Source organism: Miscanthus floridulus, unplaced genomic scaffold (assembly GCF_019320115.1).
Source record: "Miscanthus floridulus cultivar M001 unplaced genomic scaffold, ASM1932011v1 fs_565_1_2, whole genome shotgun sequence".
In the NCBI taxonomy this organism is placed as follows: Eukaryota; Viridiplantae; Streptophyta; class Magnoliopsida; order Poales; family Poaceae; genus Miscanthus; species Miscanthus floridulus.
Genome location: NW_027096942.1, coordinates 20,072 through 37,548, shown reverse-complemented (window position 1 = coordinate 37,548; position 17,477 = coordinate 20,072). Strand labels below are relative to the sequence as shown.

At 50.4% G+C, this 17,477-nt stretch overlaps 2 protein-coding genes across 2 annotated transcripts; both read right to left on the bottom strand.

Moving 5' to 3' along the window:
- Positions 1–6,647: 6,647 nt before the first annotated feature.
- On the bottom strand, positions 6,648–9,916 carry LOC136532261 (4-coumarate--CoA ligase-like 7). Its single transcript, XM_066524861.1, has 6 exons — positions 8,711–9,916; positions 8,316–8,505; positions 7,589–7,734; positions 7,282–7,349; positions 7,087–7,189; positions 6,648–6,972 (listed from the first exon to the last, which is right to left on the bottom strand). The coding sequence occupies exons 1-6, from the start codon at positions 9,731–9,733 to the stop codon at positions 6,847–6,849; spliced, it is 1,656 nt and encodes a 551-aa protein (XP_066380958.1). The 5' UTR covers positions 9,734–9,916; the 3' UTR covers positions 6,648–6,846.
- A 1,084-nt stretch (positions 9,917–11,000) lies between these two features.
- On the bottom strand, positions 11,001–16,210 carry LOC136532259 (uncharacterized). Its single transcript, XM_066524859.1, has 2 exons — positions 14,295–16,210; positions 11,001–11,073 (listed from the first exon to the last, which is right to left on the bottom strand). The coding sequence occupies exons 1-2, from the start codon at positions 15,950–15,952 to the stop codon at positions 11,001–11,003; spliced, it is 1,731 nt and encodes a 576-aa protein (XP_066380956.1). The 5' UTR covers positions 15,953–16,210.
- Positions 16,211–17,477: the final 1,267 nt, after the last annotated feature.

The following is a 17,477-nucleotide window of genomic DNA, read 5'->3' as shown; positions in this document are numbered from 1 at the left end:
ACTATACGAACTAATTACACTAACAGATAGATCATGAATTTAAGAATCTAACAAAATTTATTTCACAATAAATAAATAAATTCAAATGAGCTCTAGAGTTGAAGAAAATGATATTATTGGAGAAGGATGATCATGCTATTGGACTTGTTGACTTGCACATGACTGTGGGTCTAGAACTACTAGATGAGACCGTGGGTCAAGAAAATAATAGAGAAGGAGGATGAAGGAATTCTTGCAGGCTAGCTACATCGGAATTGAATAAAGTGCCACCTACGGTGATCGATGTACGGAGACAATGCAAGAGGAGAGACACCAGGGAGCTTAGCAAATGCTTGCCCTGCGTGGAGTGGAGCAGAACCATATATAGCACTGGTCGTGGGTGGTCATGACAAGCTAGGTAGTCAGGAAGCACGAAATGAGTTGGCAGGGTTGTCCTCTGGCTTCATGCCGTGTGCGGTGGTGAGGTCTTGGTCATGAGTGAATTAATTCAAATGATGGACTTTGAGTGGCCTTGGACTTACGAGCACATAAGGACTGGAGTGTGCTTTGGGCTAAACGTGCTTGGTGGTGGGGTGCTGGTTCATTTATGCAGGTCAAGGAATTAATGGGGAAGGAGACCACAGGTCAAGGAAACATTAGAGAATGAGAAGATCAATTATAGACTAGCTACCTCAGCTGATTATTGCAGCTCGGGAGAAATCGATAGACGCAGCTTTCATGTGTAAGAACAGAGAAACTTGATTTGAGAGAAGCAAGTGAGCAGCGGAGTGAAATAGCTCGGCGTATTCTTTTAAAGACAGGAGACGCAGGAATGGAGAAGCAAAGACACGACAGCGACGCGTCGTAAGGTCAGTGGCTAAACTAGCTTGCTTAAAGGTAATAAAGCGACGCGGGAATGACAGGGTGACGCGGATAAACAGTGGTTTCTGCGGAGCTACAGTGTTTTCCACGAGTGAACAGTGTTTTCTACGAGTGAACAGTGGTTCCTATGCTGCTGCAGTGCTACGGTTGGAAAACCTGCGCTGTTCCAGTCTGGCGTGAGGAAAATCTGCACTGCTGCAGTCTGGCGTAATGAAAAGGGTACGTGCACTGCGTTTGCAGAGCAGTGAGCGAGCGGTGTGCTCAGCGGGCTGAACTTGTGCGTGAGATTAATGCGTAGCGTGTGCGACACACTATGGTAGTGGCAGCGCGTCGTGCACTGATAATTTAGAAAGGTGATTAGCAAGCGAAGTAAAGGCGGGATAATTAGAACAACGAGAGATGACAGCGGCGCGTTGCGAGATTGATGGAGATATAAATCTTGCCAAGTGGTATGCTAATAATTAGTGAATGACAATAATTTATCATTTGACTTTGTGGCTATGGAGCTCTCACGTGGAGAGAGATGACGTGCTGGAAGGACAACTTGGACAAGGAATAAATTAGAGCTCAATTTGAGAATTAGTGCATTAAAATTTAATTTCTCCTTTACCACATGCAATAATACATAAACATGATGCTCATGACATGGTTTAGTATTTTGATTAAAGCGTAACACCGAGGGTGTTACAACTACACCCCTCTAACTATGTTCTATAGGACCTTTCAAAAATACTAATTAAGCAACAAAGGTGTCGGGCTAGCTAAAGCTTACCTAACCAATTCTAGAAGCAATATCACATAAACCTATACCACTAGTACTTTAAGCAACAAGGGAGCTCCTACACATGCTAGTAAGCAAAAGCATAAAGCCACCTAAGCTCACTAGCAATGCTCAATAACAAAGCAACCAATGCCAAATTAGAGAGCGCAAATACTTAGCTACACAAACTAAGCAATGTGACTAACAAGGTTACATAAACCAAATTAGCTACGCAAGGGAGCTACTTTTATGCTACATAAACAAGAAGGTAACTAGTGAGCTACACAAGCTAACTAATTACAAGAGCAACTATACAAGCACAATGTATATGAAAGTAAATACAAGCTTATGTAACAAGGATGCAAACCAACGGAAAGAACAAGGTTGACACGGTGATTTTTTTCCTGAGGTTCACGTGTTTGCCAACACGCTAGTTCCCGTTGTGTCGACCGCTCACTTAGTGGTTCGGCGGCTAATTGGCATCACCCGCTAAGCCCGCACGTCAGGCACCACAAGAACCTACCCTGAAAGTGAGGGTAGCTCAATGACACGCTCAACTAGAGTTGCTCTTCGCGGCTCCCGTGGGGCGAGCACAATACCCCTCATAAAGCTCTTCTCTGGAGCACCGCACAAGCTTTTTGCGGGCTTCGATGGAGTCTACCACCAAGTCGTCTAGGAGGTGGCAACCTTCAAGAGTAACAAGCACCATCGGCTTGCAACTCGATCACCTAGTGCCACTCGATGCAACCTCACGATGCAATCACACTAGAATCGCTCTCTCACACAATCGGATGATCACTATCAAGTATGTGTGAGATGGAGGGCTCCCAAGTACTACCACACAAGCCACTAAGGCTCTAGTGTGCTCTGCTACCGGCCCAAGGTTGACCATGGCTTCTATTTATAACCCCATGAACAAATAGAGCCGTTACCCCTTCACTGGGCAAAAGTCAGGATGACCGGACGCTCCGGTCATGTTGACCGGATGCTGGACCTCAACATCCGGTCACACGATACTCGCCACGTGTCCCTTCCTTCAAACGATGTTCATCTGATCTCAACGGTCATCTGACGACCAGACGCAGCAGCTTCAACTGACCGGACGCTGAGCCTCCAGCGTCCGGTCGTTTCTAGTAAGGTTCCAGAAACGACATTTCACGACCAGACGCGTTCGGTCAATCGCGATCGGACGCAGCACCAGCATCCGGTCACTCTCTAGCTTCTGCTCTGCCTATGTCACTATACGTCAGCCCTGACCGGACGTACATAGCCAGCGTCCGGTCACTTCTAGAGCCAGCGTCCGGTCAATTGACCGATGCTGCACGTTGTCTGCCACCACTGATCGGACGCTGCAACCCAGCGTCCAGACACTACGTGACCAGAGTCCAGTCCACTCTATGAGACCCTATCTTTTTTGTATAGGGCGCCGGTGGCACCGTCGGACTGTCCGCACTCTACGGACAGACACTCCGCCAATGGAGTTCCTAACCCTTCTCGCCTCCATTTCATCACCGAGTTGATCCACATCAACTACAACTTCATCTCCTTTGTAAATGTGCCAACACCACCAAGTGTACACCACCATGTGTATGTGTGTTAGCATTTTCACAATCTTTTTCCAAAGGATTAGCCACTCAACTTGCCACGCTACTCAATCCTAGCGACGATGCAAAGTTAGATCACTCGAGTGGCACTAGATGACCGATATGCAAACAAGTTTGCCCCTCTTGATAGTACGGCCATCTATCCTAAACCCGGTCATAAACTTCTCTACACACCTATGACCGGTAAAATGAAATGCCCTAGGTTATACCTTTGCCTTGCGCATTCCATTTCATCTCCTCCAATGTCGATGCAGCACATGCACCAACACGATCAACAATGATATGATCCACTTCATATCATCACGTGATCATATTGGTTCATCGATCTTGACTTCACTTACTTTTCACCATTGCCTTTGTCCATCGGCGCCAAGTCTTGCTCAAGCTTCACCGCCACGCGGTCCATCGCTCCAAAGCCTCCGACTTGCCCTTCACGCTTGCAACCGGTCCATCAAGCCAAGTCTTGTCTTGATCTTCTCCACCTTGATCACATGACTCAATGTCATGTCTCATGTGCAATGAGCTCCTTCATCATCACATGTGTGAGCTTTACAACATCTCCAAGCCATTTTCACCTTCATGGCATATGTTGCTCACACATATGTACTTGTGGACTAATCACCTGTGTATCTTATATAAACACAATTAGTCCACCTAGGTTGTCACTCAATTATCAAAACCACATAAGGACCTTTCGGCTTGTTGCCGAGCCTCTTGATTGGAGCGTCCGGTCACTTTCCTCCAGCGTCCGGTCACCTTTGTGAGCTCATTTCTTCGCGATCTTGCATATGGCTTGGTTCCTATCTTCATGCTTGGACTTTGCTTGATATTTTGGGTCTTCTCTTGTGCTTCTGAGGTCTTGCTTGAGGTATTGATAATCAGATCATCACGTCGCCTTTGTCTAAGTCACGTCTTGCATCCTATTGAACTACAAAACAATCACTTGCAAATTTATTAGTCCAACTTGGTTGTGTTGGTCATCAAACACCAAAATCCAAAGTAAATAGGCCAAGGGTCTATTTTCCTTATAGGCGAGAATGACCTCGGGCAAGTGGCGGCTAGGGCGGGTGAGCACGAGATTAGGGAGGTGGCGGTTGGCACGTGCGAGCTCTAGCTCGAGGAGGTGGCGCCGTGTCATCTCCGTCTCGCGGGCCACAAGCATTGGGGCGAGGCAGCGCAACAGGGGTAGCATGGGGCGACGCAACACGGCTATCCCGGGCTACCGTCGTGAAGCGGCGTGGCGGAGCCAGCACGGACCGCCGGGGCTTCCCGAGGTAGGGCAGGGCAGCGCGCTGACCGCCGGGGCGGGGTGGGGCGCGCTGGTGGGGTGGGGTGGTGCGTTACAACGGGAGGTGAAAGAAGAGAGTGAGAAGTCACTGACATCTGGGTGCCACATACTCCCTTCGTCCATAAAAGAATGCAATTCTCGCTTCCCGACAAGTCAATCTGTTTGAACTTTGACCAAACTTATATAAAAAATACTAACATTCCTGATGCAAAATTAGCATCATTAAATTAGTCATATAATATATTTTCATAATAAATTTATTTGAAAACATAAATATTAATACTATTTGCTATAAACTTAGTCAAGCTTGAGCTAATTTGACCGACACGGATCCCATAATTGCACTTTTCTGGATGGAGGGAGTACATAGCAACTAACGGAGTTTACAGCACCATTATCTATCCCAACCCGCTCCATCTCTCGAACCAAACAAAAAAACTAGAATGGCTCTAACCCTCAAATCAAATACGAGATGTGTTTATCTCATCTCAAAAAACTGGGTTGGACCGAACTCAACCCACCTGGTCCCCAAACCATACACATGGAGTGTTGCATTCCTACTCCTAAACTTTAATCCCTGTAATATCGGATATTCGGACACTAATTTGGAGTATTAAAAATAAATTAATTATAAAACTAAATGCACAGATTGAGACTAATTTGCGAGACGAATCTATTAAGTCTAATTAGTCTATGATTTGATAATATGATGATACAGTAAACATGTGATAATGATTTTGGATTAATTAGACTTTTTAAATTCGTCTCGGGAATTAGTCACGGCTTTTGTAATTAGTTTTATAATTAGCTTATGTTTAGTCCTCCTAATTAGTATTAACATCCGATGCGACAAGGACTATGGATCCAAATACCCCGTATAGAACACATTACTCCACAACATAGTAGCAGGCCGGAGTCTTGGCGGGATTCTGCAGCGCAAATTTGCAGCTGCCTCCTTGAAGTTCGCCAGCAGACGTGGTAGATGAGGTTGGTCGTGGCGAAAAACCACACCATTCCCATGCTTCCAGGCCTATTCACTCGGAGGAATTCTGGAGGAATTTGGATGGTTTGGAAGAATGCTGGAGAAATTTATGAAAGAAAAATACTATTTTAAATGAAAAAAGAAGCAGATCAAGCTAAGTTTAAGGGCACGGCCCCAAAGTTCCCAACAGCAGAGCAGTACGAAGGTGCTAGCAGTCTGTGATGACAGTGTTGGCGGGAGGGTAGAGGTCCACAGTTCGTTTGCAGGGGAAATATGGATCGATGCACCTCCAATATGGTTCCAGAAGGCAGTGGCAAAAGGGCATGGTTTGATGATGTGATCAGCTGTTTCAACTATCTTCTTCTGTAGAAGGTTGTCTTTGCTCTGGATCCTTTCCTGCACCATTAGCCAACCGAAGAATTTAACTCTTGGGGGGTGGCGTAGTTGCGGCAAATGAATTGGAATAGAGGCCTGTTCATCTCCTGTTGGGTGGAAGCCTTGTACATTTGGGCAGTCAACAGCTTATGAGAGCTGTCTTCAAAGCAGCACGCACGCTCTCGGACAGGAGTTGGTATGAGAACAGAGTTCTGAATGGCCTGTTGTAGGGAGTTCAGTTCCACCATTGCAGCATTGGAGAGCATTGAACAGAGTTCTGAGTGGCCTGTTACTCTGAGATGAATGAAGAACTTACAAACTGCAGTTCCTATTAGACTGTTATGCATTCATCTCCATATCATCTCTCCCTTTCTTTCCTAAATTTGTTATCAGTGTTGTTTTGCCCCTATCCTTTCCACCATTGCGCTTGCTAATTAAAATTAGTTCTTAGCATTTCAGGGGAGTTCAAGATGGTGGTATAGAAGAGTACCAACCCTGAACTGAATGAAGAACTTACACTCTGCAGTTCCTATTAGACTTTTATGCATTCAGCTCCATATCATCTCTCCCTTTCTTACCTAAATTTGTTATCAGTGTTGTTTCGCCCCTATCCTGAACGAATATTGGTGGATGTGCAAAATATCTGAATCTAATTTTTGATGCTTGGAGTTCCACTACTAAAATAAAATTATGATCAGATTGGAGATACATTTGCAGTGGCTATGAGTAATACTCCAGGGTAGAAATTCATCAGAGTACCTGATATAATCTCAATGTAAAGATATTTAAACAATGCATGTAATTTAAAATTCACACTTACTAAATTACTCTCATTGTCTTAAACTGATTACAAACATGATATCTGCTAGAACTTTTATACAGTCATGGTGAGGGCGTGACACACTGACATCACATTGCAACTGATCTACCTACTTATCCAACAAAAAAATGACATCACATACAATGCAACAGCATACTATAGCTTGGAGCTAATACGCCGCAATGCTAGCTTGGCCAGGTCCTTGCGTAAAATCTTACCCGCCGCATTTTTTGGTATTGAATCCACAAGAAAAACATGGTGGATTCTCTTGTAGTGCACAACCTGCATGACAAATTATAACGGTTATAGTTGAAGCAACTCAACAAAACTCCCTCTTGTCTCTTAGAAAAGAAACATCTGTGCCTGCAAAATTGTTGTGTTGAGCCAGCGGCAAACCTGACTGGCGACGAATTCTTTGATATGTGATTCGTGCAAGTGACTTCCTGGGCGTCTCACGACGAACGCTACTGGCAACTCTCCAGCCTCGTCATCAGGGTATCTGTATTATGAAGAATAGTTATTGTAATATTCCATTAGTATCTTTTTTTGAATGATTGATTTCTCATGTCTTCTGGGTGTAAGTGTACTTACGGGACAACTGCGGCTTCAACAATATCTGGGTGTTTCTGAAGCAGGCTTTCGAGTTCTGTAGGAGGCACCTGAATGAAACATATACTATGCCATCAGGATTCAGGGGAGAAGACAAGCTGACACTGCAAGTCTGTAACAGATCAGATGCTCTGATGGAGTGCTAGGTCGTTCGTATCGTTGCTGGTTCGTGAAGAAGTACTGCTGACTGATTTGTGTGAGAGAAAAATACTGTTCCGGTTGAAAATTTACGATCGTTTACGACAAGCCACAGCCAAACGAACAGGCTGTAGAAAACTATGGCAGATACCTGGTAGCCTTTGTACTTAATTAACTCTTTCAGACGGTCAACGATGTAAACAAATCCGTCCTTGTCAATATAACAAAGATCTCCTGTCCTCAACCATCCTTCACTGTCCAGAATCGCAGATGTAGAATCCTTCTCGCCAAGGTAACCTACGCTAGTGCCCAAAAGGGACAAAGTGTCACTGAAATTTCAGTTTAATGTCAAGGTGATGGCGAAATAATTGAGCAAGAACAGGCATCACATTATGCACTAGCAAAGTTGGAACACTGATACTGAATGAGATAGCTCCTCAAATTAAACGAGAACATATTCCCCACATGAAGGGATATGGACCACACAGGAATGCCAACATAATTCTTTTTTTTTTTTTTCTTTTTGTGAAGTTTACATATTCTGTAAATAGATGCAAGGTTGGTAACATATTTTCTTTGGTGGCTGAAGAAGCAAATCTAGACACTCTAAAAGCTGAAACTCTTGTCAACTTATTATAAAACTATTGCAGGACATTGCTGGTCTGGCCATACCAAAATTCCATGAAAACGACACAGGTGCGTGCATATCTGAATCTGAATATACAATACCCCTGTGGATTCACTCAAACTATAGCTATCAGCAGGAAATGGTCCTCTTAAAAGCAACGTTATTATTTCATACGAGCAAAGTGGATACTAGTAGCATATTGTTTTACTACTAGATAGACTAATTGCATGGTTATGAATGGACCTACTACCTTTCATTACAAAAGGGCCTCGGACCCAAAGCTCCCCTGGCACACCAGGAGGCAGGGCAGCCCCTGTTTCTGGATGAACAATCTTCACTTCAGCGCCCCACGAAAGACGGCCCACGGATCCAACTCGCGCGATTTCTTCGTCTCCAACAGCACGGCAGAAACCGGATGTAGTCTCTGTAAGACCATACCCCTTTTGCCAATTGGAAATATGTAATAACAATTAGTATAATATACAATTCACAGATTATTCTAACTGACCAATTGAGCACCAGATTGCACTCTATGCTATGATGAACACACAACTGCAAGTGATTTGTATGAACTACTCTAGTACTAGTTACGATAATCTGTGAACTAAGAATCCAAAGGCATGAACTTGCAGCAGCGAAACCAACCTGGGCAACGCTTACGCCGGGGAACATGCGCGAGAAGCGCGCAATGAGGTCAGCCGCGACGGGCGCGCCGCCGCAGCTGACCGTCTTCAGCGTGGCCACGCGGGCGGCCGCGGTCGCTTCCTCCTCGGCGGCCCGCACGATGGCTAGCAGCGCCGGCGGCGCCAGCGCGAGGCGCGTGACGCCGAACCTCCCCATCGCAGCTAGCACCGCCGCGGCGTCGAACCTGCCCCTGGCCGTGTGCAGCACCAGCGTGTGCGCCGGCGACGCCGCCCTGAGGCAGAAGGTGAAGCCGTAGATGTGGAAGAGGGGCACGGTGAGCATGAGCGTGTCCCCCGCCGCGGGCGCCCGCGTGACGCTGGAGGCGATGAGGTTCCGGTGGGTGAGGATGACCGCCTTGGCGCGCCCCGTGGTGCCCGACGAGTACAGCACCGCCGCCGGGTCCGACTGCCCGATCACCACCGCCGCGTCGTCCTCGGGCTCGTCGTGCAGCAGGAACGAGAGGAACGTCGGGGAGTCGAGCAGCACGGTGCGGAGGCCAGGAGGGAGCTTGCCTCTGGTGCCCGCGACGGCGAACGCGACGGACGGGTTGGAGAGCGCGAGCAGGCTGGACACCTCGGCGGCGGTGAGGGACGGGTTGGCGGGGGACACGACGGCGCCGACGGACATGAGCGCGTAGTAGAGCACGGGGACGTGGACGCCGGCCGGCGCGAGCACGAACGCGACGTCGCCCGGGGCGAGGCCGACGCGGGAGCGGAGCGCGGCGGCGAGCGCGCGGAGCCTGGACAGGAAGGTCCCGAACGGGACGGACTCGCCCGTGCCGGCGTCGACGAGCGCCGGGCGGGACGGGGCCGTGGGCGCGGGTAGTGGGGAGGGGAGGAAGGATAGGGCGTAGGCCGGGAAGGAGAGCGGGAGGTCCGGTGAAGGCAGCGGCGGCTCCGGCGTGCGCAGGCTGTGGAATGTCTTCGTGGACGCGCAGTAGCCGCTGCGCGGGTCGATGTCGGCGTCGGACGCGGACGGCGGCATGGTTGTGCTTTGGCGGGGCGGTTGGTGCGCACGACGAGTTCGACGGTGATGTGGGCGCGGTGGCGGGTGGCCACGCTGAGGCTTATAAGGTGGTGTTCGGTTACGGTGACAAAAACTGAGAAGGTGCGTTGGCAGGACGTTGTATATGGTGTTTGATATTAATAAAAAAAAAATTATATAGTTTGTCGGTACTTTACTTGATGATTTTTTTAAATCTAATTAATCTGTTATTGTCATATATTTATTGTAGCAAAATATTGTCAAATCATGGACTAATTAGGCTTAAAAGATTCGTCTCGTAAATTAGTCGCAAGCTATGTAATTAATTTCATAATTAATCTATATTTAATACTTCATATATATATATATATATCAAAACATTTAATAGGACAACGACTAAAATTTAGGTGGCAGAACAAACACTGCCTAAAACTGTGAGGCTGCTGAATACTAGTAGGAGAGGAGTCGCTAGCGTGCCGGTGCCGCGTCACTCGACACTTGACAGCAATAATACGGATGGCACCTTGTTTTCTAGTAGCAAACTTCCATTCTACCACTGTGCAGGCAACTTGCAGGACACAGACACAGACATGTTAGCTTATTCCTGGTTTATATCGTTGCTGGTTCATTTATATGAGAAAGAAGTATTATTGGCTGATTCGTTGAAACAGTGTCCATGTGAGGGGGTGGCCTGCCCAGCCAGCCAGCTAGCCCCAGCCGAACACAGCGACAGTTGCTGCAACATGCTCCTGTCATGACAAAACAACCAATTTTTAGGGGGTGTTCGGTTGGAATCAGTTTCGAGTGGATAGAGGAGGCCTCTGACCAATAACCAATAGCTGGGCCACCGCCTGGATACACCGTCTGTTCGATTGGCTGGTTCATATCGTTGCTGGTTCGTTTATGTGAAAGAGAAGTACTACTGGCTGGTTCATTGGAACAGTGTCCATGTGAGGGGGCTGGTCAGCCCAGCCAGCCAACCAGCCCCAGCCGAACACGGTGACATTCAGCCTGTTCGGCTGGAGTGAAACGATAGTAAACGATCGTAAATTTTCAGCCGAAACAGTATTTTTCTCACACAAACCAGCTAACAGTACTTCTTCACGAACCAGCAACGAACCAATCCAGCCAAACGAACAGGCTAATTACTAAAGCTATTCTCTGGTTTTGCTTTTTCTTATTCCCGATTCCCATAATGGAATTTTTTATTCTCTGATTTTGCTTTTCCTTATTCCCGATTCCCATAATGGAATTTTTTTTGAACGATTCAAGCTTTCTTCGCATTATTAAATAGAAAATCAATCTGCATCATAAAAGTAAAGGGCGTATTACCGTCGCTCCTAAAATTCATGTCACATCAAATGTTTAGATATTAATAAAGAGCATTAAATATAGATTAATTATAAAACCAATTACATAGATGGAGGCTAATTTGCGAGACGATTTTTTAAGCCTAATTAATCCGTCATCAGCACATGTACTGTAGCACTATGTTGTCAAATCATGGACTAATTAGGCTTAAAAGATTCGTCACTCAAATTAGTCGCAAGTTGTGTAATTAGTTTCATAATTAGTCTATATTTAATACTCCATACATATGTCTAAACATTCAATGTGACAGGAATTTTAGGAGCGTGTGTTGTCGATGCTTTGGACCCGGGGGTCCCTCAACCAACGAGTGAATTTGTGCTGCGTGCCCCTAATCCCGGATGGTGATGCAAAGAGACATAAGGTTTATACTGGTTCAGGCAATCGAGGCCCTACGTCCAGTCTGAGAGATTGATCTCGTATTCCTTGCACCGGAGTGCTCGTAGCAGGGGGTTACAAGCTAGGTGGGAGAGGGGGCTAGCCCCAGGTCTCGGCGAGGGTCGTGCGGGCTGTTTGAGGCGTTGTCCTCAAGCAGCGTAGTGGAAGTGTCTAGTTCTATTGGTGTGTCCGTCCCCCCTGAAATGGCCCCGGTCCTTCCCTTTTATACTCCAAGGGAGAACCAGGAACCTACATATGTTGCTACATAGCGTTCTAAAAACGGGGGGTGGCGTGTCCGAGCCCTGTAGCCGGCCACTGTTGTGGCATGGTCGACGGAGTGGCCCCGTCCCTGTCGTGTCCTTGTCGTGCAGAAGTGACGCGCCAGTCATACTCGATCTTGTGCGTCGTGGGGCTCCAGTACAGCTTGATGCAGGACATGACGGGCGACGTGCTGGTCACCGTGTAATGACGTCGCAGGGAGCAGCGGCTCTGCAGATGCCGAGGCTGAGCCATCGTGGGGGGCTCGGCGGTCATGGGCCCTCAGGCTGCCGAGCCCGTGAAGTAAACTGCCGAGGCCTTGGGGGAGTTATTGGCCCTAGGTACTGATTCCGAGGCCACAGTAGCCCAGGCGTGGCTCCCCATGCTGCGTTGTCCTCGGAGCAGGAGTTGGCAGCACAGTGCGGCATGGGCGTCAACCATGCGTATGGTGGTTAGCACAGTGACGGGTAACCCCTGCCCAGTCCAAGGGACGTGCAGGTCATCGCGTGATGACGTCGTAGGGGGCCGTGGTTCTATGGGTGCCGAGGCCAAGACATCGTGGAGAGCTTTGGCGGACATGGATCCTTGGGCTGCCGAGCCCCTGAAGCCAACTGCCGAGGCCTCGGAGGGAATTATTGGTCCTGGATACTGATTCCGAGGCCACAGTAGCCCAGACGTGGCTTCCTGCGCTGCGTTGTCCTCGGAGCAGGAGTTGGCAGCACAGTGCGGCATGGGCGTCAACCATGCGCACGGTGGATAGTACAGTGGCGGGTAACCCCTGCCCAGTCCTGCCTCCTGTCCCATTGGCCATTCTGCTGTACTGTGGTGAGCATGCCGTTGTCGTCAGGGGCAGCAGTTGGCTGAGTTGATGTGACACGACGTTTTGTCAGAGGGACGGGAGAAGGAAGAGGCGGCGGAGTGCCTGCCGAGCCTGCCTTGCAGCGAGACGGAGGGTCGGTGGCCCGGCCGTGGCCTTTGGCGGGAAATCGCTCGGGGTCAGTAGCGAGGGGGCCTCGGGCGAATCGGAGAATCGGCCGAGGCCTGCGGCGATGGGCCTCGGGCGAGTCGGAGAATCGGCCGAGGCCCTTGGAGCCTCGGGCGAGTCGGAGAATCGGCCGAGGCCGGCAGCGTTTAGCTGGTTTCGATCTTTACGAAGTGTAAGCAGTTGCTTTTTTGGGTCTTGCTTGGGGTACCCCTTCTCGCGGTACCCGACACAGTGCCAGAGCCAGAGCCAGCGAGAGCTCGGCCAAATGGACCCTAACTGATTTTTTTTACATATAGTGGACTAAAGCATGAGATTGACAAGGTATGGTTGTCCTGAACCGTAGTAGCAAGCCGAGTATGCCGTAGCTCTCCGACGACACGGCTTCCTTTACTTTTGATTTGGGAGCTCTTCCTCATTTTTTAGGGCCTAATTTTTTTTGGCATCTACTCCAACACAAGCCCCCAAATAAGCCCTCGTGTTCTTTTTAATAGACACTGACAGGAGGAACCCACCTATCATTCTCCTTTTTCTCATCCTCAATCTTATCTGTACTGACGAGCATGAGCGGGCACGAGCAGAGCCGCTCGCACCTCCCTTCCTCTCCTCCCCGTCTTCCCCACGAGCGAAATTTCTCTCCTCCACGTCCTCTCCACGTGCGGCAGCGGTGGTCTCCACGAGCGGCAACAGGGGTCGTGGCTAGGAGGAGCTGCCGAGACCACGGCTGGGGAAGAGCAACGAGGGTCGATCTAGGGAAGACCGCGACTGCCAAGACCCATCTTCTCCTCCACGAGCGACAGCCGCGCGAGATTTGGGGGCGGCTTCTCTGGTGGCCGTGAGGAGGTGGAGAGGAGGTCACGGGCTTCTCCGGTGACCGCGAGGAGGTGGAGATATGGCGTGAGATCTGGGGGTGGCTTCTTCCCTGGCCGAGGTCGCCGGTGGAAGAGATGGCAGGGGCGCCGCCGGATCCGGCCTCGCCTGCCCGCGACGGGGAGGGGCCTTGCCGGATCTGGGGAAGAGAAGGCGCCGCCGGTGGAAGTCCTTGCACCGTGACGAGGAGGAAGAAGAAAAGCCCACGCGGAAGATACCGGCCAACTACCGGATGGGGCCGTGGAGGACGCCAGCGAGAATGGGGGCCGAGGGGTCTGGTTTTTGGGCCACCCAAATTTCGGGGCCTGACTAGGGGCTCTGTTGTAGCTGTGTTTTTGGCTCCGGACCTTAAATTTTAGTTTGGGGCAGGGACGGATGCAACGGTGGTGCAGGGGGGCTCGAGCCCCCTACCTGTACTACAGCAGTGGAATTTTTGTGGAGCCTTTATGAATTTTTAGATAAATTTTTATAGTGTGGGGGACTGAGACTTAAGATTAAGCAGCAGTCGGAGGTATGTGTTGTTTAGTCCCTTAAATTTTTTTTTGATCCGCCGCTGGTTTGGTGGCTTGTTGGGGGCTGCTGGAAATGCTCTTAGAGACATGGACCAGCATATGCATGACGTCCTGCCCGATGTTGAGTGAGGTAGGCGAGGCGGGTGCAAAAGAAAAAGGAAAAGGCCAGCGTGCAGGCAAAGTGGTCACTAACCTGTACGGTTCGTAGGGGCCGTAGCTATCGCCGTCCCACGTGGACGTCATTGCGCTGAGCATAACCGAGAAGGCCACCAGGCTGAGCACCGCCGTGACGGATCGAAGCCCCAGCGACAGCGTCCTCCCCTCCCAGGCCTTGGGCTTGGGCGCAGCTGGCACGTCTTGCGGTACGGGCTCCGGCCTCGGTACCGCCTCGGCCTCCGCCTCCGGCTCCAGCTCTTCCTTGATGTCGTCATCGGCGGTCGGAATTGGCTTATCTTCGCCCTGCTTGGCCTGCTCGAGGTAGGTATCCATGCGTTGCGTGGCGAAGATGCGAATGTCCTCGGCGTCGCCCCTGGCCGTGAAGCGCTGTCGGTCGTGGGAGGCGATCGAGGAGATGGCGGCGGGGCGGCCCTGCCTCTGGTAGATCTCCTTGGTCCTGAAGAGCTCCAGCAGCTTCTCCAGCTCCTTCCGGAGCATGTCCACCATGGGGTCGACGACCAAGCGCTCCAGCGCTTTCAGCGCCTCCGCCAGTACGTTCCGTGCCTCCTCCAGTTTGTCGCCGTCGGCCTTGTCCATCGCCGCCTTGATGGAGTCCGCGTGCTTCAGCCGGGCCACTTCTGCCTGCACCTGCGGCGGCGGTGCGCCAGCCGTGCCGGCCGGCGCTCTTTTGCTGCGGTGTATGGTGATCAGCTCGGTGTTAGAGGTGAACTGCTGGCCCTCGAAGCTGAACCTGTACTGCACCTTGGCGACGTCGGCGTTGTACGGGCGGAAGGAGGAGTGGTCTCTGAGAGCGAGCTCGACGACGACCTTGCGCTCCTCCGTGCTGTAGAGGGTGCCGAACTGGATGGCGACGGAGGAGGAGCCGTCGGTGGCGGCTTTCCGTGGGTAGGTCCCGGCTTCCACCGCCTTGATGGTGGCCTCGTCCAGGAACGGCGTGACGGTGAGCTCGAGGTCCTGCGCGACGATGGTGACGAGGCCGGCCAGGATCTGGGAGAACGTCTCCGACAGGATGGTGGGCTTGTTGCTCTCATCCACGAAGTTGTACACCCCGCCGAGGCTCCTCCTTGAGATAGCGCCCATCAACGTGGAGTCGTGGTCTGAGCCGAAACCGAAGGTGTGGACGGGCACGTCGCCGGGATCGACTCTTCTGGCGTCGCCAATGTTCTCACCGCCGTCGGACAAGAGCATGATGTTGGCGGCGCGGCCGGCGGTGAACCTGCGTTGGCTGAGGACGCTGAGTCCGGTGTATAGGCCGGCCTGGATGTTGGTGGCGCCACGGGTCACGAGCCTGCCGACGAGGGCCTCCAGGTCAACCTTGGCGGCCTCGGTGGCGCAGCGCAGCGGACAGATGCGGGTGGCTTCGTGGTCGAACATGACGATGCTGAGGCGGTCGTCGTCGGTGAGCTTGCGGATGATGAAGCGGAGGGCTTTCTTCGCGCTGTCGAGCCTGCCTTCGTAATCCATGCTGCCGCTGACATCGATGACCGTGACGAGGTCCAGGGGTGCCCTGGAGGCGGCGGAGGAGGCGCCCTTGAGATCCAGCACCACCTTCTGGTTGTTAGGGGCCAGAGGCGCGTGCGGGCTGTGGTACTTGATCAGCTGCACTCGCTGCGTCAGACTCACCGCCGGCCCAGGCTTCCGAAGAGGCTCTTCATCGTCGTTGAACGACGACATTTTTTTTTTTTGGTTAAGAAGGAACACACACGCACGCTATCTACCTCGATGAACACGGTAGATCAATGACGATCCCACGCACAGACTGAGCGCGGCACAGCTTTGGGCGTTTCTTTCTTCTCCCACACATTATATTGTCATGGAACCTTGTTGCTGCTTACCGGCGGAGACAACACATCCATCCCTCGTACGTGCATCTAACCTTTCCTTGTTACCCAAGAGAACTGTCTAGCCCACTTATGCCCAGCTGTAGTTCCCGCGCTCATTCTTCCCAAACATCTATGGAATCTTCTTGTACATAATGTTTTGTACCTCCGTCCCAAAAAATATGCAGTTTCAGATGCATTCTTTGTTAACAAAAGTATCTAAAATTTGGCCAAATATGTAGATACAAATATTAATGTTTGTGATACCAAATGCATATACTATAAAAAGATATCTCATGACAAATATAATAATATTTATTCGATATCGCAAATATTGATATTTTTTTTTATATATAGTTAATCAAACCCAAGACACTCTAATTTGGTAGAGTACTAGAATTGCGTTCCTTTCTTGACGGAAGTAGTGTCTAAGTCTTGTTTTATACAAAGCACCTGTGACGATAGTCCAAAGCCAGAAACCATCAGATTGTCTCTATAGCTGCCACATCAGCAAGACACTGCAGCTAGAAACTGCTACATACAATGTTGTTGTCTGCTCCTAATAAATTTTTGTCATTCATTCACGTTGTCTCTCCCATGGTCTCACCACATCTTCTTCTTGTCCTATTCACATCACAGGCACACGACCGCCGGCGTCTCAAGCTCGACGACCCCGCACAGCACGTCGCAGCGGTGTAAAGGTTGGAGAGCGGGCAATGAACGGCACAGAGAGCAACGAGAGTGTGGTAGTGGCACGAGTGGGCGGATCCACGTTGCGCTGCAGGGCTGACGCGTGGCACGACAAAGCAGCCTGCTGGCATGTGGGCGCGGCTTGACGGCAATTCCAGTGTCGGCGTGCAGTGGTGTGTCTATCGCTATGCAATGGTGGTGCCAGGTGCCAGGGGTGGGGCAGCGGCCAGCATGTTGCAACCGCGTCGCCACGTTGCAAGCACGTACTGCCGGCACGGCGGGTGTGGCTAGGCACAAGGATGATGTTGGGGAGCTACTGCGAGAAGCGCATGCAGGCGCTGGCTAGGTTAGAAGTGGCAACACGGAGGGTGGTGCAGGCGCTCGACATGGCTATAGCAAGTGGAAGCCAGTGCGATTGCCTAGCGCTGGGCGCTGCCGACAATTGGTGCACAGTGCAGGCATGAGCAGTCGAATTGCAGGCCCCACGTCGAAAAAACTGCCTGTTTCCTCCCAATACAAAACATGTGGTTTCTTCCTTCGTGGGACAGAGAGTCGACTTTATTTCTTAGGCTATCTCCAACAACAACATCTAAAATACAAGATCTATTCGTCCTTTGGGTAGCGCTATAGGCAAAATGTTCAATACTTATTCGGCATCATCTCCAACAACAAGACCCAAAAGAGAATCC

Coding starts and splice junctions, on each gene's coding strand:
- LOC136532261 (XM_066524861.1), bottom strand. CDS start 9,733: ATGCCGCCGTCCGCGTCCGACGCCGACATCGACCCGCGCAGCGGCTAC. Junction 8,506..8,710: donor CCGGCGTAAGCGTTGCCCAG/GTTGGTTTCGCT, acceptor AATTGGCAAAAG/GGGTATGGTCTTACAGAGAC. Junction 6,973..7,086: donor AAGAATTCGTCGCCAGTCAG/GTTTGCCGCTGG, acceptor TTTGTCATGCAG/GTTGTGCACTACAAGAGAAT.
- LOC136532259 (XM_066524859.1), bottom strand. CDS start 15,952: ATGTCGTCGTTCAACGACGATGAAGAGCCTCTTCGGAAGCCTGGGCCG. Junction 11,074..14,294: donor GGCCCCTACGAACCGTACAG/GTTAGTGACCAC, acceptor CATGAATTTTAG/GAGCGACGGTAATACGCCCT.